At 40.9% G+C, this 25,505-nt stretch overlaps 1 protein-coding gene across 4 annotated transcripts in view; it reads left to right on the forward strand.

The window, feature by feature from the left end:
• cops4 (COP9 constitutive photomorphogenic homolog subunit 4 (Arabidopsis)) overlaps window positions 1-24,515 on the forward strand; it is a 50,019-nt gene extending 25,504 nt beyond the window's left edge. For 2 of the 4 annotated variants that reach the window (XM_067989997.1, XM_067990014.1), the window contains exons 9-10: window positions 16,294-16,390; window positions 23,899-24,515. In XM_067989997.1, coding sequence (XP_067846098.1) covers window positions 16,294-16,390; window positions 23,899-24,032 — 231 coding nt within the window. In that variant the 3' untranslated portion in view covers window positions 24,033-24,515. The remainder of the gene's footprint in view (window positions 1-16,293; window positions 16,391-23,898) is intronic. The other 2 variants (XM_067990004.1, XM_067990023.1) reach the window with 1 other exon arrangement.
• The last annotated feature ends 990 nt before the right edge of the window (window positions 24,516-25,505 follow it).

The raw sequence follows: 25,505 nt of genomic DNA on the forward strand, positions 1-25,505 counted from the left end.
GCAAGAATGTTGTATCTAATAGTCAGCCCATCCAAACAGCTAAACATTGGCTCATGGCCTGGGTTTGTGAAAGATATTTTGCAGCATTATTCAACAATTCAAAGAAATATAGAAAATCTTACGGCCAGAAAGGACCATGGGTCCATTTTCCTGCTGTTCACGAAGTGTTTCTCCAAGATGTTTGTCCATTTTCTCCTTGCTACTTACCCCCACCACCTTCCTTGTTAAGCTATTCTAAAAATTGACCAACCCTCTGAAGTAATGCTTACCTTCTGCCTCAATCCACTTCTTTTCAGCTTATACTCTTATACTGTTGTTCTGCTATCCTGTGCCAAATCAAATATCTCTGACTGATCCTCTACATCCCTGACCAATACTAATTTGAATACCTCAATTGTGTCTTCATCTCAGGCTTCTCTTCTCCAGTAGGAAGAGTCCTAGTTCTAAGTCTGTACTCATGTTTTATTCTCTAAACTAATCACTCTAGTAGCTCTTCTACACACCTTTTTCAGCTAGCCTACATCCTTGTGTAGTGAAGGTTCCAGAACTGCACCCAGCACTCCAGGTGGGAACTGAACACCACCTATAGCAGCAGGTTAATCTGCTTTGATTTATATTCTGTTCCTCTTTTTATACAACTTAACATCTCATTTGTTTTCTTGACAGCAGTCAGCCATTGGCTTAATGTCTTGAGGGACTTATCTACTATAACTCCAAATCCCATTCCTGATTTGTCTCTGTATTTTCCCATTAATTCTATACCGCTTATATAACTTTCCTAATGCACAATTTTACACTTACCTATCTTAAACTTAATCTGCCAATTGTTGCCCCCACCACCCCCAAAAAACAGTTAAAGCCCTCCTGTACCTTGTACCCATCTTTCACAATATTACCCATCCTTGCTATTTTGCTGTCATCTGCAAGCTTTGAGATGAAGCTACTGACACCCTCTTCCAGATAATTTCTGAAAATGTTTGAGTGCATCTCCCAACACCAGCTCAGAAATAGAGATCATCAGACAAGCAACTCTGAATATGAAGCAAATGTAATCAGCTGGTCAGCGTTACAAGGCTGTGATAAACTCCAAGGACTGATGGAAGATAGCCAAATCTGTTGCCAGGCCAAACTCACTTTCACTTGGAAACAATTAGGTTGCATGCCACATCTCTGTGGATGCGACAGAGGTTAAACATGACAAGGCCAATTTTTTCTCTTGTGAATGCCCCATCTGCACCTGTTTACAGGGCATTATAGCATGTAAAATAGGACAGAAATCCATGATACCTAGTCTCTTCCCCTTTTGTGCATAACTTGCATTTCCAAGGGTGGATGGAGGAAGCTCTCACCTGAAATTGGTGAGAGCTTCATTATAATATTCAAATGGAATGGGAGTGATCTATCTCTCCCATATCATGGAAGAATAGAATCATAGAATGATACAGCACAGAAGGAGGCCATTCAGCCCATTGTGCCCGTGCGGGTTCTTTGAAAGAGCTACCCGATTAGTCCCATTCCCCTCTTTCCCCATAGCCCTGCAAATGTTTCCCCTATCTAATTCCCTTTTGAAAGTTACTATTAAATCTGCTTCCACCACCCTTTCAGGCAGTGCCTGATCATCACAGCTCGCTGCGTAATTTTTTTTTCCCCCTCATGTCGCCTCTGGTTCTTATGCTAATTACCATAAATCTGTGTCCTCTGGTTACCGACCCTTCTGCCACTGGAAACAGTTTCTCCTTATTTACCCTATCAAAACCCTTCATGATTTTGAACACCCCTATCAAATCTCCCCATAACCTTCTCTGTTCTAAGGAGAACAATCCCAGCTTCTCCAGTCTCTCCACATAACTGAAGTCCTGCATCTCTGGTACCATTCTAGTAAATTCCCTCTGCACCCTCTCCAAGACCTTGACATTTTTCCTAAAGTGTGGTGCCCAGAATTGGCCACAATACTCCAGCTGGGGCTTAACCAGTGTTTTATAAAGGCTTAGCATAACTCCCTTGCTTTTATACTCTATGCTTCCATTTATAAAGCCAAAGATCCATTATACCTTTTTAACAGCCTTCTCAACTTGTCCTGCCACCTTCAAAGATTTGTGTATGTGCACCCCCAGGCGCCTCTGTTCCTGCACCCCTCTTAAAATTGTACCATTTAGCTTATATTGCCTCTCTTCATTCTTCCTACCAAAATGCATCACTTCACACTTCTGTGTTAAATTTCATCTGCTATGTGTCTGCCCATTTCACCAGTCTGTCTCTGTCCTCCTGAAGTCTGTTACTATCCTCCTCACTGTTTATTACATTTCCAATTTTCATGTCATCTGCAAACTTTGAAATTATGCCCTCTATACCCAAGTTCAGGTCATTAATATATGTTAAAAAGAGCAGTGTCCTAATACTGACCTCTGAGTCAATTGATTTACATAATTATTCACACAACCAGACACTGATCTGGGTGAGTTTAAGGAGCACACTAGTCATAGGAACAGAAAATTGTGTAAGTGAAACTTAAAAGGAAGGGACAATTAAAGGGAAATGTCACAATAGAATAACAAAAATTCTGAAAGCCTTGAGAAGCAAAGATTATCTTAACCTATTAGCAATCTTTGCTAAGGCTGAAGGGCAGGAGATTAAGAAGTGACAAGCAGAAATAAAAAGAAAGGAAATCCAAGATGCAGAGATGTGTCTGTGGGAAGCATTCAACCTCCAATCGAATGACTGTGGAAGTGGAGATGGTGTTGCATGAGGCGGTTATGAAGAAAGTTGCCCTCTGTGCCAGTCCATAGCACCAATCCCATAAGTCTGTATTGCAACATGCCTGGAAGGAGGGGGATGCAAGCCACTGCCTGTGTCAGCCCCATGGTGCATGTCAACTGCGCATGTCAACTGCACATGTCCTTACAGTAAATAGCACAGCCATGCATCTGGTTCTCTGCTAACCCAAACCGTGTGAAGACAGTTCCCCACAATCATTGCCAGGTAGATGCAATACTGCCTGCAAATATGGTTTGTATCATCTTGGCAGGTGCAGCCGATCAGAGTTTGCTGGCTGATGATCACCCTGACATGCCTTTTTTCATGCAGTAACATAAAGCATGGCATATTATGGTTGAAATGCTTCTGAAGAATCAGCCAGCATAATAGTTAGTCAGACCTTCACATACATCTATGCCATCAGCCCTGCTCTCACAATTTACCATGAAAGCTGGTGACTCAGCATGCACTAATCTTTTCAGACAGGTAAGTTCACCTTTGTCTAAAGGTGCAGGGGTGTGGGTACTGCTGGATGAGCACAGAGCACCTGTCACCCAGTTTGACCTATCTGGTATCCCATCGTTGGTCGTCATCTTTTTCCAAACACTTCAGATAGGGCGAGTCCCCTTGATGCCAGTAATGATATTCAGGGGGGAAAAAAAACAATTGGCATGAAAGCTCATGAGAACCTAACTGCCATCACAAAAATCTTTTTAAGAACAACATTTCCGAATTGGCTTAAAATCTGTTGAATGAACCTTCCTGAAGTGTGAGGTAATGCATTTTGGATCCAAGAAATACAAATCAGAATATTTTCTAAATGGCGAGAGACTAGAAATTGTGGAGGAACAAAGGGATCTGGGCGTTCAGGTACACAATCACTAAAAACTAATGCACAGGTACAAAAAGTAATTTTTAAAAAAATTAGCCTTTATCTCAAGAGGGCTGGAATACAAAGGGGGAGGAAGTTATGCTTCAGTTGTGCAGAGCCTTGGTCAAACCCTATCAGAAGTGTTGCATTCAGTTCTGGGCACCGCATTTCAGGAAGGATATATTGGCCTTAGAGGGGGTACAGCACAGGTTTACCAAAATTATACTGGGATTTAAAGGGTTAAAACGAGGTCAGGTTGTGTTCCCTTGAGCTTAGATGATTGAGGGGTGATCTAATTGAGGTGTTTAAAATGATAAAAGGATTCAATCGAGTAGATACAGAGAAGTTATTTCCTTTGGTGGGGGAATCCAGAACAAGGGGCACAATCTTAAAATTAGAGCTAGGCCATTCAGGAATGAGATCAGGAAACAGTTTTTCACACAAAGGGTTGTGGAATTCTCTCCCCAAAAAGGCTCTGGAGGCTGGGTCAGTTGAAATTTTCAAGACTGAGATCAACAGATTTTTATTAGATAAGGGACATGGATCAAAGGTGGGTAAATGGAGTTGAGGTATGGATCAGCCATGATCTAATTAAATGGTGGAACAGGCTCGAAGGGCTGAGTGGTATTCTCCTGTTCCTATATAGTTACTAATCCCTTTAACTTCTGTATATGACTCAGCACTTAGTAACCCTGGGCACCCATTTACAGGGGTGTGATTTGGAAGCAATATAGGCCTGACATAAAGGCTAGAAAAAGATATGGAATATTGGCCTTTACCTCAACGGGTCTGGAATCTTTGATGCTGTAATGGAGAGGGTTGGTGAAGGTAGTGCAGATAATAGTGTATATGGACTTTCAAAAGGCGTTTGATAAAGTGCCACATAATAAACTTGTTACCAAAATTGAATCCCATGGGCTTAAAAGGGCAGGGGCAGCATGGATACGAAATTAGCTAAGGAGCAGAAAGCAGAGTAATGGTGAACGACTGAAGGGAAGTATACAGTGATGTCGCCCAGAGGTGTGTCTCAAACTGACTTACATCAGTACATGAAAATCGGCCCCTGAAACGTCATCTCACATCCTGCGTCAAGCATCACAAGCCCCATTAAAGTGTTGCAACCCAATCGGCAAAATCAAGTTAAAATCAAATTTTTCTTTCAAAATCTGGAACCTACAAAATCCAAGCAGCCTGATGACACAGCTGCTTGGATTCTCAATGTTCTATTGAGGAATTGGCATCTACCTTGGCGTACGAATTTCAACTGTTCTGTTCGTCATTGTCTCAGTAGAAAATATTTGCAGTTTAACATCACAACAGCAGTGTAAATGCAGTCTATTGTAGTTCTGGTTGCAAAGTGTGCAGTTCAGAAAGAATGCAGCGACTTTGACTGCTTGTTAAACATCTACCACCAAATGCTGGAAGCTGTATTTTTTTCAGAGCTGTGCCGATTCCTGCGCAACTTAAGTGGTTTCCTTGTATGACTGACAGAAAAGCTTTAAACAGCAGATATTTCCTTTCCGTATTCTCACTCACAAAATTATCACAAATGTGTAATGATGTTATTATGTTTAGAGGGTCAGACCTTTTAAAACTGAAAGTCAAATTCAGATTTTAGAGGAGTAAGTTTAAATTAGCTATACAAACCTGATGCGAACTCAGGAGTGATTCACTGATGGTTTACATGGTGTTGTATAAATGGACCTGAGGAATGTCTGAATCCAGCTACTGAGAAATCTACACTTAGAATATCTGTTTGCATGATATAGAATACACTTTGGACCTAAGAAAGATAAATCAGAGTATTTTCTAAATGGCGAGAAGCTAGGAACTGCGGAGGAGCAGAGAAATTTAGTGGTCCAAGTACAGAAATCACTAAAAGCTAGTGGACAGGTACAAAAAATAATTTAAAAAGCTAATGGAATGTTGGCCTTTATCTCAAGGGGCTGGAATACAATGGGGTGGAAGTTATGTTACAGATATAAAAAGCCCTGGTTAGACCCCATTTAGAGTACCGCGTTCAGTTCTGGGCACCGCACCTCAGGAAGGCCTTGGAGGGGGTGCAGTGCAGATTCACCTAAAAGGGTTAAATTGTGAGGATAGGTTGCATAGTCGAGGCTTGTATTCCCTTGAGTATAGAAGATTAAGGGGTGATCCAATTGAGGTGTTTAAGATGATTAAAGGAGTTGATAGGGTAGATAGGGAGAAACTATTTCCTCTGGTGGGGTAGTCTAAAACAAGGGGACATAACCTTAAAATTAGAACTAGGCCGTTCAGGGGTGATGTCAGGAAGCACTTCTTCACACAAAGGGTAGTGGAAATCTGGAAAACTCTCCCCCAAAAAGCTGTTGAGGCTAGGTCAATTGAAAATTTCGAAACTTAGATTGATAGATTTTTGTTAGGCAAGGGTTACGGAATCAGATAATGAAGCAGTCCGAGCCCACATGCAGCAAGACCTGGACAAGATCCAGGCTTGGGCTGATAAGTGGCAAGTAACATTCGTGCCGGGCAATGACCATCTCCAACAAGAGAGAGTCTAACCACCTCCCCTTGACACTCAACGGCATCACCATCAACATCCTGGGGGTCACCAATGACCAGAAACTTAACTGGACCAGCCACATAAATACTGTAGCTACAAGAATAGGTCAGAGGCTGGGTATTCTGCGGCGAGCGACTCACCTCCTGACTCTCCACCATCTACAAGGCACAAGTCAGGAGTGTGATGGAATACTCTCCACTTGCCTGGATGAGTGCAGCTCCAACAACACTCAAGAAGCTCAACACCATTCAGGACAAAGCAGCCCGCTTGATTGGCACCCCATCCACCACCCTAAACATTCACACCCTTCACCGGCGCACCGTGGCTGCAGTGTATACCTTCTACACGATGCACTTCAGCAACTCGCCAAGGCTTCTTTGACAGTACCTCCCAAGCCCACGACCTCTACCACCTAGAAGGACAAGGGCAGCAGGCACATGGGAACAACACCACCTGCACGTTCCCCTCCATGTCACCCACCATCCCGACTTGGAAATTTATCGCTGTTCCTTCATCATCACTGGGTCAAGATCCTGGCACTCCCTACCTAACAGCACTGTGGGACACCACACAGACTGCAGTGGTTTAAAAAGGCGGCTCACCACCACCTTCTCAAGGGCAATTAGGGATGGGCAATAAGTGCTGGCTTTGCCAGCGACGCCCACATCCCATGAACGAATAAAAATAAAGATAGAGTTAAGATCAACCATGATCTAATTGAATGGCTGAACAGGCTCAAAGGGCTGAATGGCCGACTCCTGTTTCTATATGCCTGCTTAGCAACAATTACCATATTCAATCTAATTAATTATAGGTGAAACATTTTGGGATTTTACAAGAAATGTGATGAGCTATATAAATGAGATTTTTTTTCTGCCCCCCTCAGTGGAGCTGAGTTGATTCCTCTCATTTCTTTCTCTTTTCCTCTCCCTCCTATTCCATGCTCTGATATCATGGGTTTCTCTCTTCCTTCCCCTGTCTCCATTGGCAGTGTGATCAGTTCTTTCTTCCCAAGGAACAGCAGCAGATGAAAGGGGAGAAGCTTCATTGTAGAAGGAGCAGCAATAGAAAAAAGGAAAATTCCTGGCCTAGAATACATCTGCCCAAAACACCATTGAAAGACTTGGAGCATGCAGAAACTAACTTTTATTAAGGCCTAAAAATCAATGTTTTGTTGAGGTGTGTGCAGTTACCTTTTCCAGTTTTGTTTCCCTATTGCGGTCTCCCCAGACCATGCTGTAGGATTTCTAAGGATCTGCTTTCAGATCTGTGCCATGCTGCTCTCGAATTGGCTGCTATGGTGCAACAGCAGACTAGCAACAATTTATTTTTCCCCTGTGATGCAGTATTTCCATTTTACAGTCCTTGCAATAACTTGGCTGAGATCAGGAACTCAGAAATGTAGACAGTCGACCCTGTGTTTTCCTAATTAGTGTGATACATTTTGTTGGTGCATCAAAGCACCACTGCATTGCATCACTTTGCAATTAGAGAAAGGAAAAATCTTTGCGATCTTCCTCAAAGAAACTTACAATAGTAAAACATTCAAAAAGCTTAGTGATGTTAGTTTTGATGTAAATCATTGTATCCGATTTGTATTTTGGAAAAGAAATCTTGTTTCACACGGTGCACGTTCTTTATTCACCCACTCTCCACACTCTGGGTTTAACAGAGCAAACATCCAATGGTGCATAGACCACAGGAGTTTAGTACATCAACATCTTACATTTATATTGTGCCTTTAACGTAGTAAAATGCCCCAAGGCACTTCATAAGCATTATCAAACAAAATGTGACACTGAGCAATGTAAGGAAATATTAGGACAAGCGACCAAAAACTTGGTCAAAGAGGTAGATTTTAAGGAGCGACTTAAAGGAGGAGAGAGGTGGAGAGGTTTAGGGAGGGAATTCCAGAGCTTAGGGCCTAGGCAACTGAAGGCACGGAGACCATTGGTTGAGTGATGAAAATTGGGGATGCGCAAGAGGCCAGAATTGGGGGAGCGCAGAGATCTTGGAGGGTTGTAGGGCTGGAGGAGGTTACAGAAATAGGGAGGGGTGAGACCATAGAGGGATTTGAACACAAGAATGAGAATTTTAAAATTGAGGCTTTCCGGACTGGGAACCAATATAGGTCAGCGAGCACAGGGGTGATGGGTGAATGGGACTTGGCTCATGTTAGAATATAGGCTGCAGCATTTTGGATAAGCTGCAGAGTTTTGGATAAGCTCAAGTTTGTGGAGGGTGGAAAGTGGGAGGCTGACCAGGAGAGCATCGGATTAATTAAGTCTAGATGTAACCAAGGCATGGATGGGGGTTTCATTGTCAGATGAGCTAAGGCAGGGGCAGAGATGGGCAATGCTACGGAAGTAGAAGTAGGTAATCTTGGTGATGGAAAGGATACGAGGTTGGAAGCTCATCTCGGGATCACTAGGATGCCAAGGTTGCGAACATTCTGGTTCAGCCTTAGACGGTGGCCAGGGACAGGGATGGAGTCGGTGGCTAGGGAACGGAGTTTGTGGCGGGGACTGAAGACAATGGCATTGGTCTTCCCAATATTTAATTGGAGGAAATTTCAATACTGGATATCGGACAAGCAGCATGAGAAGAAAGAGGCAGTGGAAGGGTCGATAGAGGTGGTTGAGAGGTAGAGCTGGGTATCGTCAGCGTACGTGTGGAATCTGACGTGTTTTGGATGATGTCGCTGAGGGGCAGCATGTAGATGATAAATAGGAGGGGCCAATGATTGATCCCAGGGGGACTCCAGAGGTAACGGTGTAGGAGCGGGAAAAGAAGCCATTGCAGGAGATTCTCTGGCTACAACTGGGTAGAAAGGAATGGAACTGGAGGAGGGCAGTCCCACCCAGCTGGACAACGGAGGAGAGGAGTTGGAGGAGCATGACGTGCTCACTTGTGTCAACCAGAGTCGACATGAGGGAAAAAAAATTATGCAGCGCATTGTTATGATCTGGATTGCACTGCCTGAAAGGGTGGTGGAAGCAGATTCAATCGTAACTTTCAAAAGGGAATTGGATAATTACTCAAATGGGAAAAATTTGCAGGGCTATGGGGAAAGAGCAGGGGAGTGGGACTAATTGGATAGCTCTTTCAAAGGCACGGTGGGTCGAGTGGCCTCCTTCTGTGCTGTATCATTCTATCAATCTATGATGTCATTTGTGATTTTGATAAGGGCTGTTTCAGTGCGGTGGCAGCGGCAGAAACCTGATTAGAGGGGTTTCAAACATGGAGTTGTGGGAAAGATGGGCACAGATTTGTGAGACGACAACATGTTCAAGGACTTTGTCGAGGAAAGGGAGGTTAGAGATGGGGTGGTAGTTTACATGGACAGAGGGGTCAAGGGTGTTTTTTTTAAGTTGGGAGGCTGATGACGGCAGGTTTGAAAGGAAGGGGGACAATGCCTGGCAATTGGCCTTAGTCTCCCTTAAATGAAAAATCAATTGTCATTCTCATTTCTGTTCATTTTCCAGTGATGCCTGTTGGAAAGATCCCCCCCCCCCCCCGCCGCCGCCCCCCAAACTGTCAAATAGCCTGCTAACACTCACTGTTTGAGCTCAAACATAAAGGATTGCCGAGTAAGTGAGATTGTGTTGGTACGTTGGGTGCCCTGTGGAACCATTCCCCCTGTATGAATCACTTACCAATGAATCACTGACTTCAGAAAAACAGGAAAGAAAATTGGAAAAGTAAATTGATAAGCAAGATACTTTCAGTTCTGGTTCAGCTACCCTAAACTTATCTGGATTGAACTGAATAACATGGCTATTGAGCAAAAGCCAATTGTGCTCAGAGCAAGAAAAGGCCACTTGATCCATCAGTTGTCCTTCATCTAGAGACCATGTATGATTATTCTCCCATGGGCTGCCCCCTCACACAACTGTTCATCCCTTACTCTAAGGAACACTAAATTCCCTCCTCTACCTCCAATGAAAAAAAAGCAATGTTGTTAGTATCTCTAACCCAGAGGCCATACGAGATTTAGTAATAAGTAATGATCAAGACTTAGATAAATGTTCCCTTACTGTTAGATTATTAACTAACAGTGATCGTAACATGATCAAATTCAATGTTAAGTTTCTCCTTTTCAAACCCAACACGTTTACTAAGATTCTAGATTTTGGTATGGCTAACTTTAACGGGATGAGACAGAGACTGACTGGTCAAAACTGTTATCAGGTAAAACTACAGATGAACAGTATTCAAAAAAGAAATTAGCTTAATACTGGACCAGTATATACCCCTAAGGGGCAAGAGCTCTGCCTACCATATAAAAACAGCCATGGTCGACAAAAGAGGTGAGAGGTAACATAAAATTAAAGGAAAGAGCGTACAAAAGTGCAAGGAATAGTGTAAATCCAGGGGACTGGGTGAGATATAAAGAACAGCAAAGGAAGACAAAAAAGATAGCAATAGTTGCAAAAAGGGAATTTGAAAAGAAACGTACGAGGGATAACAAGATTAGCACAAGTTTTTACAATTATATTAGAAGAAAAAAGGTAATCAAGGGTAATGTGGGCCCTTTAAAAACAGATGTGGCTAATATTGCAAATGAAAATAAGGAAATGGCAGACTTGTTGAATAATTACTTTGTGTTAGTCTTCACAGTAGATGAAGAGGATAATATGCTTGACATTCCAGGGAAACTATTAATGTATCAAGGACTGGAACGCACTAAAGTTAACGTAAGCAAGAAAACAGTATTGGAAAAAATAATGGCACTAAAAACTGACAAATCCACAGGACCTGATGGTTTCCACCCCAGGGTTTTAAAGGTAGTAGGTGAGGAAATTGCAGATGCGTTAGCCATAAACTTCCAAAGCTCTCTCGATTCAGGGATTGTCTCTTTAGATTGGAAAATCGCAAATGTAACTCCTTTATTTAAGCAAGGTGTGAAAGAGAAACCAGGAAATTATAGACCTGTTAGTCTAACATCTGTTGTGGGGAAGTTATTGGAATCTATAATCAAGGATAGGGTGACTGAGCACATGGAGAAATTTGAGCCGGTTAGAAAGAGCCAACATGGATTTGTAAAGGGTAGCAAACCTAATTCATTTTTTTGAGGAAGTGACTAAAGTAGTAGATAGGGGAATGTCTATGGATGTAGTTTATATGGACTTCCAGAAGGCATTCAATAAGTTTCCACATAAGAGACTGTTAGCTAAAATTAAAGCTCATGGAATTGAAGGCAAATTATTGACCTGGTTAGGAAATTGGTTTGTAGTAGAAGATAGAGAGTAGGGATAATGGGTATGTACTCGAATTGGAAGGAAGTGACTAGTGGTGTCCCACAAGGACCTGTAATGGGGCCTCAACTATTCACTATATTTATTAATGACTTAGTTAACACAATAGAGAGCCGTATATCCAAATTTGCTGATGACACAAAAATTGGTGGTATAGTAAGTAGTGTAGATGAGAACATAAAATTACAAAGACATTGATAGATTAAGTGAGTGAGTAAAACTGTGGCAGATGGATTTCAATGCAATGAAGTGTGAGGTCATCCATTTTGGACCAAAAAAGGGAAAGATCCAAATATTTTTTTAAATGGTGAAAAAGCTAGGAACAGTGGGGGTCCAAAGAGATTTAAGGGTCCATGTACACAGATCACTAAAATGTATTAAAGTACAAAAAATAATCATAAAGGCTAATGGAGTGTTAGCCTTTATAACTAGAGGGCTAGAATATAATGGGGAGGAAGTTTTGCCACAGCTATACAAAGCCCTGGTCAGACCGCATATGGAGTACAGTGTACAGTTCTGGGCACTGCACCTTAGAAAGGATATATTGGCCTTGGAAGGAGAGCAGTGCAGATTCACCAGAGCGTTACCAGGGCTCCAAGGGTTAAATTATGAGGAGAGATTACATAAACTAGGCTTGTATTCCCTGAAATATATAAGGTTAAGGGGTGAGGATTCTAGGATTTTGAATGGAATTGATAGGGCAGATAGAGAGAAACTTAATCCGCTGGTGAGGGAGTCTGGGACAAGGGGGACGTAACCTTAAATCAACACCAGGCCATTCAGGAGAGAAGTTAGGAAACACTTCTTCGTGCAAAGTGTGGTGGAAGTGTGAAACTCTCTCCCACAAAAAGCAGTAGATGCTAGCTCAATTAACAGTTGTAAATCTGACATCGATAGATTTTTGCTAGCCAAGGGTATTAAGGGATATGGAGCCAAGGCGGGTGGACGGAGTTGGGATACAGATCAACCATGATCTCATTGAATGGCGGAACAGGCTCGAGAGGCTGAATGGTCTACTATTCCCATGTTCCTAATCTTCCTCCTCAACAACAGACTTCATTCTGGGTTTTTTTTAAAAGGTGCTCGTTGACCCAACTTAACTGCCTTCTCTGGGAGCCTTCTACATGTCCACTATCGCTTGGAGAGAATTTTCTAACCTTGTTTGAGGCGTGCGAATTTTGTACTTTGGTTGCTTTTTCCCCAAGCACAGCATTTTACATTGATCATCAGCTCCGTTTTCTGTTACTAATGTAATTCTCAATCCATCCAGACAGTTTGTCATCTATTCCATGTCTTACATCATGGTTACCTTTTCCTAGCAGTCTCTCACATTTGTCGAATGCCTTATGAAAATAAGAGTAAATTACACCTACTCTCCTCTGTGACTGTAGCTACCCTCAAAGGATTTCAGTAGGGTTATACGGCATGACAAGTTACTCCTAAAATCATGCTGAATAATTGCTATGTTCCCTGTGAACTTTATGTTCATTTATACCATCCTATAGAATGCTCTCAAATATTTTCCCACTGTGGATGTTAGGCTAATTGGCTTATAATTAGCAAGTTTGAGCCTTACTACTTTTTTCAATATTGGAACTACATTTTTTATCCTCCAGTGCTTGGTGCTACTCCAGGGTTCATAGATTCTGAAAAAATATAATCCAAAGTGTCACTAATTTCATGTTTTAATTCATCAAGGATTCTAGCATGTATCCAATCTGACCCAGGAGCCTTGTGGGTATATCATCCTTCATTAACCTACACGTGCTTTGGATCAGTTAACCACATTTGCTATGACTGGAATTTATCTAAACTCTATCTTTGTGAAAATGGATGTGAAGAATCCATTTAACATATGCAATCATCTGCAATAGTTTTACCCATTTGATTCTTTAGTTGATCTAATTGTCCTTTTATCTTCCTATTAACATAATAAAGCTTCTCAGTGGAGGCTTTCTACTGGATCAGCTTAATTAGAATATTTGGTGAATTATCAGTTCTTTCCGGCCCAGTGTAAAGCAGGGGTGCATACTAACCCTTTTGCTGAAACTAATTTTACATGTTAATTTACCCAAGGACTGCACTCGCAAATCCACCGAGAAGTCTTTATTTTTCTACATTTATGTTTACAAAAACTGTTTCTCTTTTCTCCACTCGGGCAGTGTTAACTTTTTTTGAGTCTATTTGCGGGACTTTCTTTCCAATGCAGATCAAACTGATGGGATGAAAAATCTGCTCTCTGCAAAAGCTATCCATGAAATAAATTTGTGCAATCTCAATCCAGTTCTTAGTTTGTGCAAGACCATAGCACAGAACTACCCATAATCTCAAACTGATTGGCAGACCCACTTGGTTCATCAGGACAGCTGTTGGGGCTGGAAATGTCATGTCGGTGTAGCAGAGAATACTTTTCTGATTCTGAGGCATATTGGGGCAGAATAAATTAATCTTTTCTCTGCAAATAAAAAAATGTGCAAATGTTGGAAGCAGTATCAGTGAAAAGAAAAGATAAGTTAATGTTTTGGGTGTAGATCCTTATGGCTGTAAAAAAAAACATTAACTTGCATTTTCTCCTTACAGATACTGACTGGCCTGCTGTGTATCTCAAGTGCTCTTTACTCTGCACTGGGTCAATGCTAATACCTGGCTTGATATCCCCTACCTTAATGAATAGTACAATAGTCTATTAAGTTTTGGTATCAAAGACACAAATATAAAACTTTTTATCAATACAATACCAAGTTACACTCACTGATTTAAATAAATGATTCTTAAATTTGTACAAGTGAAAATGAAATACTTTCCACACTGGCAGCAAACTATTTGTTAAAAGCTCTTGGAAAAGGTTTTTTAACATGCATGGATTGAATTGCACAATAACATGTAATATACTACAATAGTGTTTGATTGTGATAAGTAGAGGCCATGAAAAAGGTCAATATTAAGTTTGAATTGCTGATTTCATGTAGTTAAAAAGATCAAGGTTATTTGTTTGCTTCATTTAATGTGAAAGAATGTTTGTTCCATTGTGTAGTTTTATATGATCAGAAACATTGAAGTGGTCATGTCTTTTGTGATATGCATCATAGCATTTATTACACCTGTTTTCTCTGTTGGTACTTTTGCATATGTATGAAGTATTGCTGAGTTTGCCCAAGAACTTCTATATCAAATGAGTGTTGGTTCTGACATCTAAAAAGGTAAAAGCAAGAGTTTGAAACAGGATGTGTTCTGGTACTTAGTTTCATTCCTTGCTTAAGGTTGTACTGAAGATTTATGAAAAGATGAAGTAGGCTAATTTCACCCTACAGAATCATAATTTAGTTCGCCATTTATCCTAGATTCTTATACATAATGTGAAGCCGCTTACGAGGGGCGATTGACTCATCGCAAACTTTCTCATTGTCTGTCTATATACATATCTCTCTCCCATTTTTGTACTTCATTTTACTGTTTAATTGTAAATAAAGACATTGGCTGCTTCATTATGTAAACATCTGGGCCCCAATATTAACGAGGAGCTGGGGAGGGTGTGGGGAAGCCTGTAATCAGGCGAAGAACTCGACAAGGCCGGGGTGTGGAGGCCCTGCCGACCCTAACGGCAGGGCCTTGTTAGAATATTGGTGGTCCGCCTCCTGCTCGGCAGCCGGCCAAATGGACAGACTGGCTGGCGGGTGGGAGGGAAACTCCCATCACTTGGAAGGGAGCATCAGCTCTGGACCGCGATCGGAAGGGGTGGTGGGAGGCGAGAGGCTGGAGATCGGGGCTTGGGAAAAATGGGGGGTGGCTGCAGAGATTGGGGCTGGGGGAGGCTGAAGGCTTCCTTATGAGCCCTATGGTGAGTCCTCTTGGTCCACAAGGAGCGCTAAAAGAGCAAATCTTTAGCACGTACCTTCGGGAGTTGGCAGCTCCCAGTGCCAGGCAGCCAACAGCTCAGGCCTCCCCCCACGCTTCCAGATAAATTTAATTTGCAGCGCTGATGATGTCATCAGGCTGCAACTTTGGGTTGTTTATTAGGCCTCCGCCTGCCTTTTGCGGGAGCCTTGTCAACAGCTTGATTTCTGTATGTTAAAATTTAATGGTGCGGGAATGGAGTCGGGTAGCTTGATCCTGATATTTTAAACCCCCGACCCTCCCCCGCCCGATGGGGGTGGGAGGGTAGGGTCGGGGGTTAAAATCGATACCCTGGTCTCTATAGCAATGTCCACCGTTTCAGAAAGAGCTTGATAGCGTAGCACAATTAAGCAGATAACTGGCTCTTATAGTAATTGTTGGCCTCTCGGGTACCACCTCTGAGGTCAGAGCATAGAAAAGGTACAGCTTTCAGATCACTGGCACAGAGGATTTAGAAAAAACTAAAATTGTAACAAGTACAAATGAGGGCCGAGTCAAAATTATTAAAGGTTTAACTGTGGGCTTTTTTCAATTTTCCAATTCCAAATACTACTTTTCAAATGATAGTGCATGCAAAATGACAATCTTCACTTTTAACTTTTATTTAAGAAGATTAGGCTAAATATTTCTGTAGAACGAAAAGCAAAGTCTTAGTTTAGTCCCAGTACTACCTCTTGGAATTTGTTCCAAGTACAAGGCAAATTATTAAATTAAAAGTTTGTAATGGCATTCATTCTGTATCTAGCTTTCACTGAAAAAAATTTACAGTCATGATTATTAAAAAAAAAAGTTCTGTTTCTTTCTCCTCATTTAACAGTTTTAATGGTAAAAAGTATTAATTAACTATTTCCTTGGTATGCTAAACAACTCTCAGCTGTTGATTTGCACAGGTCTTTTACCTTTTATGTTTTACTGATATCAGTGGAGGATTTAGCTGGTAAATTAATTGCTTCCTTTTGTATTTTCTCCACTAGGCAGAAAAAATCGCCTCTCAGATGATCACTGAAGGGCGAATGAATGGATTTATTGATCAGATTGATGGAATTGTCCACTTTGAAAGTAAGTGCTTCTGTAAGTGCCTCTCTTCTGAAATTTTTCCTCTTTCTATCGTGTTGAGTTTTCGTAACACAGAGGATCCTACATGTTTAAATTGTGAGATGCTGAGACAACTTGATAATACATGCATGTGGCAGAATTTTGTGCCTGTTGTTTCCAATGTGGCGAACTCCCCACTATTGTTATGGAAAAAGGAACTGAATATGAGGAAAGTGCTTCTCACAGGGAGGATGTCAAGATTTTTTTGACCATTTTTCCACAGAGAGGAATTGGAAAAGAGATACATTTAAATGTTTGGTTTTTAAAGTAAAATGTATTTGCATAAGTTTATTTAAATAAAGATGGTTAAAATTCTAATGAGATAATCTTGAAGTTGTTTCCCCAAAGACTGAAAACAATAAACAATTTGTTACATGTCTCGATAATTGATGAACACCTCACATCCTTTGTGTTGGAAGGTCCTTAGTCATGGACACTTAACAGGATTTGTCTGCTATAAGCCCTCCCCTCTGGTTATGAACAGAGAGTCAAAAATAACAGAAACACAAGCTGGCAGTCAGGTTTTTCAAACTGTAAACTGCAAGGGCAAGCTTTCCAAAGAATCTAAGTTAGAATGAAGGAGGGCAGTTAGAAGTTATTTTAATTCAGTCAAGCAAGACGACCCACTGATGTGGGGAAGTGTAGCAAGTTCATTATTTTGTATTGCACGAAGACAAGTTGTACTGATAGGTAGACGGGAAAGTAGGGTTGAGGTCACAATCAGATGATCTTATCAAATGGCAGAGCAGGCTCGAGGGGCCGAATGGCCTACTCCTGCCCTTAATTCGTATGTTCGTATTGACCAAAATGAGTCCTATCATGACTATTGCTCTGAATGTTCACTTGCTATGAAAAAAAGTAGCTTAATGATTTGGATCTGGCCTTATCTTACCAAGTATTTTTTCGGTCCATCTTCAAAAAGATTGCAGAGGCGTGCATGAAGACACGTGCAAAAGACATGAATATCAAGTTAAGGTTACAAGGGGACCTATTGTTACACCCCTGGGTTACGCTAATATATAGTTAGGCATTGGGTAGTACAGCATATTCCTAAATTTAAGACGCTCAGACCACTTACGGGAGTGACTAGCACGGTTGTAACTGAGAGAATATCTAAGCTTATAACAGAGGGAAAGAAGGAAAGTTGAGGATGACTCTACCCCAGCCACTTTTCTCTTTTCCCCTTTCTGGCATCAGCTAGTTACAGAGCATCAGAGGCAGTTGTCTGGCAATCTGCACTCCAGGCCAGGAATGGTGAGTAACATGGAAGAACCCAAAAGAGGGGAAGAAAGTACTGACGAGATAATATGGAAATGGTGGAGGAATAACTGAAATAATAAATTAGAAGCTGGCACCTCTATTAAATGAGTATGAATAATGCTCATTTAGAGTTAAAGGAGGTCATGGATATTTGGTTCTGAAGTGATATCTTATAGACTAACGTAGAGAATTCTGTCTATACAGTGGGTTTCTTGTTATATTGCTTAAATTTGCTAATTTCTGTGCAATAGATGACTTATTTAAAAAATTGTGCTCTTCAGCAGTAAAGTGGACAAAACTCATGGTCTCATTAGAGAGTATGTAGAAATTAGCTTATGCTGGCAAACATTGTTTATAAACAAAGAAGGTTGTGCAGAAGTTTGGAGGACATGGAAAAGGAAGGGGGACAGACTGTACTGACTGTAGGAGAGGTGCATTGAAAAAATCTGTACTTGGCTGTTCCATTGCTCATTAGAAGTGATTACATGCTAACTGGGATTGAGACTGCTTCAATGGTGTTCACTTATAGTTCATTTCGAGTATAGAGGCATGTTCAAAAGTGACTGTAAATTCACAATTTTGGGCTCCTGATGACTTCTCTACTGTTCTTAGCTATACTGCATTTGAAGTTTCTGAAGCCTCAGTCCGTGTGATTCCTCTTTCTAATGTTGCAAAGCAAACAAAAAAAATAAAGTTTAAAAACAAAAAGCAACATTCTCTAGTTGTATTCAACTTGTTCTTGACGAGTATACTGAAGAGGTTGAGTTGCTGAACATTTGATTTCCTTTTAATCAGAAGTTACTTGTCTTTTCAAAAATGCCTGTCGTGCTTCTTAAAGATCAATTGTAGACAAGGGATTTTCCCAATCTCCATTGTTCCTCAGGATAATGTTATTGGTTGTGCCTCCAGTATTAGGAAAGAGCAAGAAAGAACTTGCATTTATATGGTGCCTTTCACGACCTGAGCATGTCTCAAAGCACTTTATAGCCAGTGTAGTCAATGTGGTAATTTAGGAAACATGGCAGCCAAATTGCACACAGCAAAGTCCCAGAAACAGCAATGAGCTTTATGACCAGATAATCTGTTTGTGATGTTGGTTGAGGGATAAATATTGGCCAGAACACTGGGTACAACTCCCCTGCTCTTCTTTGAAATAGTACCATGAGATCTTTTACATCCACCCAAAAGGGCAGACGGTTTAACATCTCATCCGAAAGACGGGACCTCCAATAGTGCAGCATTCTCTCAGCACTGCACTGAAGTGTCAGCCTAAATTATGTGTTCAAGCCTCTGGAGTGGGACTTGAACCCACAACCTTTTGACTCAGAAGCGAGAGTGTTACCAACTGAGCCATGGCTGACTCCTGATTTGGCCCCTCATAATTTACAAAGATATTGGGCCAAACCTTGCTGGAGAAATAACGGCATGTCAACAACGCACACCGTTATTAATGTGCAAATTGGCCAGCAAGTTCAGGGGATTAAGGGATACACCTGAGTGCGAATCTCCAGAACTTGCTGCTCGATACACGCCGCTCCACCGTTTGCTTCACACAAATGGCATCTTGCCCTTAGCCTCCCCTTTGTTTAAAAAAAAACTTGCTGGATTTGCACAATAATTGCCCACTAAACTTGCTGCAGAAAGTTAGGGCTGGTAATTAAGAGCATAAGTACACTTTTAACAATGTGATAATTGCTAATGCGATGCCCATCAATCTCTTCAGCCCAGAAAGGGAACAATTTAAACTATTCCCTGCATATAATAAATTCTTCTTGGAGATTTTTAAAATTTAAAATTTTTTTTGTACTTTTCCTTTCTGCCTTTTCTTTTCTCTCTCAATCCAATCGTTCTTTCCCTCTCTTTATTTCTCATTCTGTATCTGATTTGACTAATTCACCCAGTCTAATTCACTCTCCTTCTCCGACGTTCCTTTTTTTTCCCCGTTACTTTCGCAATCCTTAAAATGTTTTGATTCCACCGTTCACTAAGGTCCCAGATGCCACGTTGACCTCGCCACGCCATTATCAGCTCGCACTTCCAGCAAGTTATGGCGCAAAAAAGTTTTGAGCTGAAAGGGTGCAGGAAAAAGTCTAACTAACGGCCTATGCCGCAAGATGCCCCGCTCCAGCAAAATTTGGCCCAATCAAAGTGTTGCCCTCTGAAGGCTACTTATAATCCAGTAGTGCTCCAAACCAAAGACAATCCTAATCCAAATTAAGATCTGGACTCCTTACAGTACACACCAAGTATTTTCAGTTTAAATTCCCCTAATTTTGTCCCTTTCTTTCCTTCAGGCAGTGACTTATGCTGGGTTCCACAGGTATTGACCATACTCCAGTACCTTATTCATAAGTCCATTCTTCATCTGTGAACCAAGACAATGTGTAATGGCAGGCTGTTCAAAAGTGGAGGCATCTCAGTCAAGCCTAATCCTACCCTCAGCTAATGTCCACATGCTCACTTTCCAGCAGGGGCCATTGGACATCATTCAGGAGTGGAAATGTGGCCGAATTTTCCCCAACCCTTCCATAACCCAAGAGTGCGAAGGTCAATTGTGGAGGCCTAATTGCTATTCAAATTGATAGCTCATTCAGGAGCGACTGGAAAAAGAACCAGCATCCTTTAAAATTTGTATGGCTCAATTCCACACTGTCCAGCAACATTTACTAGCTGAGCCATTGAAGGGGCCTGTTATTCAGTTCAGTAATCCCATTGTTGTGAGCACAAGAACAACCTGGGCATCGCCCTATGTAAGCAGTCGGTATTTTAACTTATCCCAGCAGAGAACTTCAGGATGGCTTGCTGATTGATTGCCTTCCATTGATTAATAGATACTCAAGCAGTTCTACTCTGACCTTGAGCTCTTTCCTGTGCCTCAACTCAATGAAATCAACAGGCTTTTTGACTGTGGGAGCCTGATCCTGTTCTCACCTGACTTCCACATATGTACTGTTACTGAATCGCGATCAGGAGCAGGAACTCTGGCAGATGTTCGCCTCCTAGGCCAGAGGGATTGAGGCCAATTGTTGCACTCCCACTGCTAACTCAGTACAGACTAGGGATCAAACCTGGAACCTTCCCAGTATGTATGGCTCAGCTACATGCTGTCTTTATGAAATGAACCATTGAGAAAGTTCATTTACATTTGGTAGTAATTCATTTCCATGTGTTTGAAAGAAAACTCCTAAATTTTTGGGGGAGATCATGACTGGAGAAGAGAATGTACTTCTCAAGATTCTTGAGGAAAACCATGTTAGCAATAATTAATTACAATTGTATTTTTGTGAAGTTTCATAAAAGTACAGAGTGTACACTATTGCTTACTTGCCTAAAGTTATACATCAAATGATGATGGAAATTGATGACTATTTACGTGTGCCTGGAGCATTTACTCCTTTCACCCTTCCCTCTTTTTACTTTTATCTTTTAGTTTTCTAGTGGAAGCAGCAAGCTTGGTTTTTTAAAAGTATTTATTAATGTAATGGCCCAGAATTTGCTGTCAAAATAACGGTGAGGCTAATGGCGCTCACCGTTGTTTATGTGCAAATCGCACAGCAACTTCAGGCAAGGGCAGATGCGCAGTTAAATGCAAAAATCCGAAAGTTGCTGTTCGAGATGGGTCACTTTGCCATTAATTTCGCGAAAACGGCATCTCGCTGTCTGACTCACCATTCAAATGCATTGAATGGCATGAAGTTCCTGTACTTGGACAGTAGATACGAACTAAACTCACCACAGAAAGTTAAGTCATGTTATTTCAAGTACCCTTTTAATTGTGTGTTAAGTGTTAATTACGGCCAAACAATCCCTCTGGCACTGAAAATTAACTATTACAACTGTGGAGTCTCATTCCTTCAGATTTTAATTGTTGGGGATTTTTAAAAATTATTTTTTTTTACTTTTTTCTTTTTTTTCTCTCAATGCAATCTTTCCCTCTTTATTTCTCTTTCTGTACCTGATTTGACATAGAATTCTCCATTCTAACTTACACATCCTCATTCAGTCCTTGTGCTGTTCATTTCTCAATTCTTCAATCTGATTGGTTGAGGAGGTACACAGTTGCTTGCCCTGTTCACACAGATCCCAGATGCCCTGTAGAGGGCGCCGTGCAGTTTCCATCTTGCACTTCCAGTAAATTGCAGTGCAAAATATCATGGCGATTAAACGGGCATGGGCAAGTCTAACTAATGGTGGACGCCATTCGTTGACCGGTCACAGCAAATTCTGGGCCATTAATGTATATATTCAGCTTAGCAGTTTTGATAGTTAACTTGCTTATAATTCCCTAAAATTATTCAAGTCTTGGTGCATTTGTACATGGAAAACTTTTTTAAAGAAGTTTGTAAAATTTTGAAGTTAATTCATTTTAGGAAAGGGAGTCATTGTGTTGGTGAGGTGAACATAATTGATGGATGCCTGCTTATCTGTTTTGGGAATCCCAGTTGGCTTAATACATGAATGAGAGTCCCATTGTGAAGAAGGAACTGGAAAAAATTGATAGTCAATATTCATAAATGCAAATGAATACATTTAATAAAATTCTGACATTGTTACTAAAATATGTAGAAAGAAAATGATTTCTAAAATGTATTTCAGATGTATTTTTATTAATGGATGCACTTACCGTGGAAAGATTTGAATTGATCCATTAGTGCTTTTCTCACTAAAGTGTGTAATTTCCCTATACCTTCACCCACCTATTGCTCTATTTTTTTCTGAAGTAAAGGAAACAAGAAATTGCAAGCAGCTATCCTCCATAATGAGTTCTGATCTGACAGTGTATTGCATTCATCAGCACTAAAGTGCACTACTGATTTTCAACAAATTATTTCCCCCCCCCCCACCCCACCCCCTCCAAATCTTCCACTCAACTCACTTACCCATTCTGGATAGAGTCTTCTCACGGAGAAATAGTGCTCCGTGTTACAACTGCCATTGAAGAAAAAAGTTTAAAATGTCAGCAAAACTGTGATTTGAAATACAGTCCCCTGAATAGAATATTCATGAAATGGGACAATTTAAAAAGACAAGAATTTATCGAGTCTGGCATTTTGGGGGAAGGAGGGAAAAGTGGGAGGGGATACTGTATGTTTTTTTTAAAAAGTCATGGTTAAAGTTCAGTTTTTTAAAAAAAATGAACTGGAAGGTAGCATTAGGAAAATCTATAATGGCCGATTGATATTAGCTTATTGGAGGTGAGCTCATCACCATCTGAACAAGAGCAGCGTGGTCTGGGAATAGTGGTTGAGCTGAAATTAGTCCATTTTGTGTATTTTTTTCCCCTCAGTTGGTGGGGGTGGGGAGGGGACCAAGCTTCAATGTACATTAATTTTTTTTGGCCTCTGAATTACACATAAAGAAACTTTTTTTTCTTTAACTAGCATTTAATTTTTTCCCCTCCAATTATCACCCTTTACCACTTCTCTTCTGATGCTGGGAAATTGTTCCTGTGGTGGCAGTGGCCTTCCTTGTAACTCACCCAAGTGACCATTGTTCATGTGTTGGCTTGGACAGTCATTATCAGCAGACTGTTCGACTATAAGTGCTGAAGCCAATCCTGCCCTCACCAGGAATGCACAAGCGCAGAGTTTTAGCAGATAATGATCAGGATTTGGTACCCTGACTGAATTTTTCCTCATCTGTAGCCCATTGAAGCCATTTATCACGCTCCTAACTCCTGTCCCAGCTGAGCTCATCTTACTCAAGAAACCAGATATAGAAACTGGTACCTTACTGTAATGTGTGGGGAAATCTGGAACAAGGGGGTATAATAAAATTAGAACTCAGCCATTTAGTAGTTAAATCAGGAAGCACTCTTTCACACGCAAAGGATAGTGATAATCTGGAACGTTCTTCCTCAAAAGTCTATCGATGCTCGGTCAACTGAGATTTTCAAGACTGAAATAGATATATTTTATTACGTAAAGCTATCAAGGGATATGCAGTTGAGGTAAAGATCAGCCATGATCTAATTGAATGGGGGAATAGGATCAAGGGGCTGAATGGCCTACTGCTGTTTATCTTCCTTTGTAACATTGCCTGCCCCCTCCTCCCTGCTTTACATATAGCCATAACTTAGATCAGGAACCCACTGTTTGAGGAGTCACCGTTCTTTCACTCTGGCGCAGAACATTGATACATTAGCACTCTTTAAAGGGCATATTGTTTGCCATTGGGATACTTGCTCTTGACTAAAATATTACAACTATATCTTATTCTTCCAGCTCGTGAAGCTTTGCCCACATGGGACAAACAGATCCAGTCCCTTTGTTTTCAAGTGAACAATCTCCTGGAGAAGATCAGCCAGGCTGCCCCCGAGTGGACAGCACAGGCAATGGAAGCTCAGATGTCACAGTAACAACCTGAACCAAATTTATGTAATCGCAGCCATCACCAAGATTCAGTTGTCCCCGTATTTAAACTATTGAATTTGTTTCTTCCAGAACTTAATTTGCAGTTGTGGTTATTTAAAGTCTTTTTTCCAGGATAGGAAGTTCATTTTCACCATGTCTGCATTGCACTTGGAAGTATTTTCTTCAGTAGCACTGGATCCAAAATAGCGCCGCAGTCACCATTCGATGAGGTTCTATTTCTGAATGCAGCATTGAGATTTGTTTCTGGTGAGTTTGGTTGCTCTTTATTGAATTCAAAAGACTGTAGCCCAGTTTTCTATCAGTCTGGTTTAATTAGGAAACTGCAAAACTTCATTTTTTTACCCTCTATCAAAGGAACCCAATCCAGATTGTTTGAAAATCGTTTGCTGAACTCTGAAGAAAAAAAAACAGATCGAATCTGTGCTAACACAACTTGTCATTCAAGAAAATAAACCTTTCTTAAAGCAGTTAGTGACTCTGACTGTATTACTTTGAGAATGTCCTCTTTTTCCCACTGAATTATCTGTGTATCAAAATGTAACTTTACCTTTGCTATGACAAAACCCTGTTTTGGTTTTACAGATATTTTATATAAAAAAATAAAAAGGTGATTTTTTTTTTTTGCTCTTCAAGATGACTGACTGATGTTCATATTTGGGAATGGAACATTTTCCCATTAGTTGCACTTATTACTACCAAGTAAGTAATTGTACAAATTAGATGCAGAGCTTCCTCTACACCTCCTGAACAAAGAACCCTAACTCTCCCCTAAACCTCAGAAAAGCACCTCCCTTATTGCCACTTTCTGCACCAGCTATATTTTGAGTGAGGCAGACAATTCAATGAATTATAGACAGGTTTGTACTGGAGAACTGGGTTGCGATACTTTTATTCGTAACATTGCTCCATTTAATATGTGGCTACATTAATCACAGCATTTTCTCTCAAAAAGATAAATCACTGCATTACTTTTCTTTAAGCAAACAAAATAAATTGCATCATACTGCAATTTTTAACACTAAACAAAGCCAAAGATTATAATTGCTAATTTTCCCACAAGCATGGACTCAGACCCAAACTGGGCTGCCAACGGTGATTGCAGCAAAACCCTGGTTCGTATTCCATAGCTAAAGTAGAAAACAATTTCAAAATATATACACAACTTGTCATTCAGGAAAATAAACCCTTTTTAAAGCAATTAGTGACACTGACTGTGTTACTTTGAGAATGGATCTCTTTTGGCATTGCACATGGGTGGTCAAGACCAATTTGAATTTTTCAGATCAAGCAGGGTTAGAGGGTTGACGAGGTGGGGAGGGGGAGAGTAGGGAGTGCTGAAGAAAGGGAATTCAGATCAGCAGGGAGTAGGAGGGATTGAGGTATTGGATAGCTAACCGTCGGGGAGGAGAAATACAGCTAGTGGGGAAGCATGGTGTTATGGATGGGAAATGCAGTCA

Source organism: Heptranchias perlo, chromosome 1 (assembly GCF_035084215.1).
Source record: "Heptranchias perlo isolate sHepPer1 chromosome 1, sHepPer1.hap1, whole genome shotgun sequence".
Taxonomy (NCBI): Eukaryota; Metazoa; Chordata; class Chondrichthyes; order Hexanchiformes; family Hexanchidae; genus Heptranchias; species Heptranchias perlo.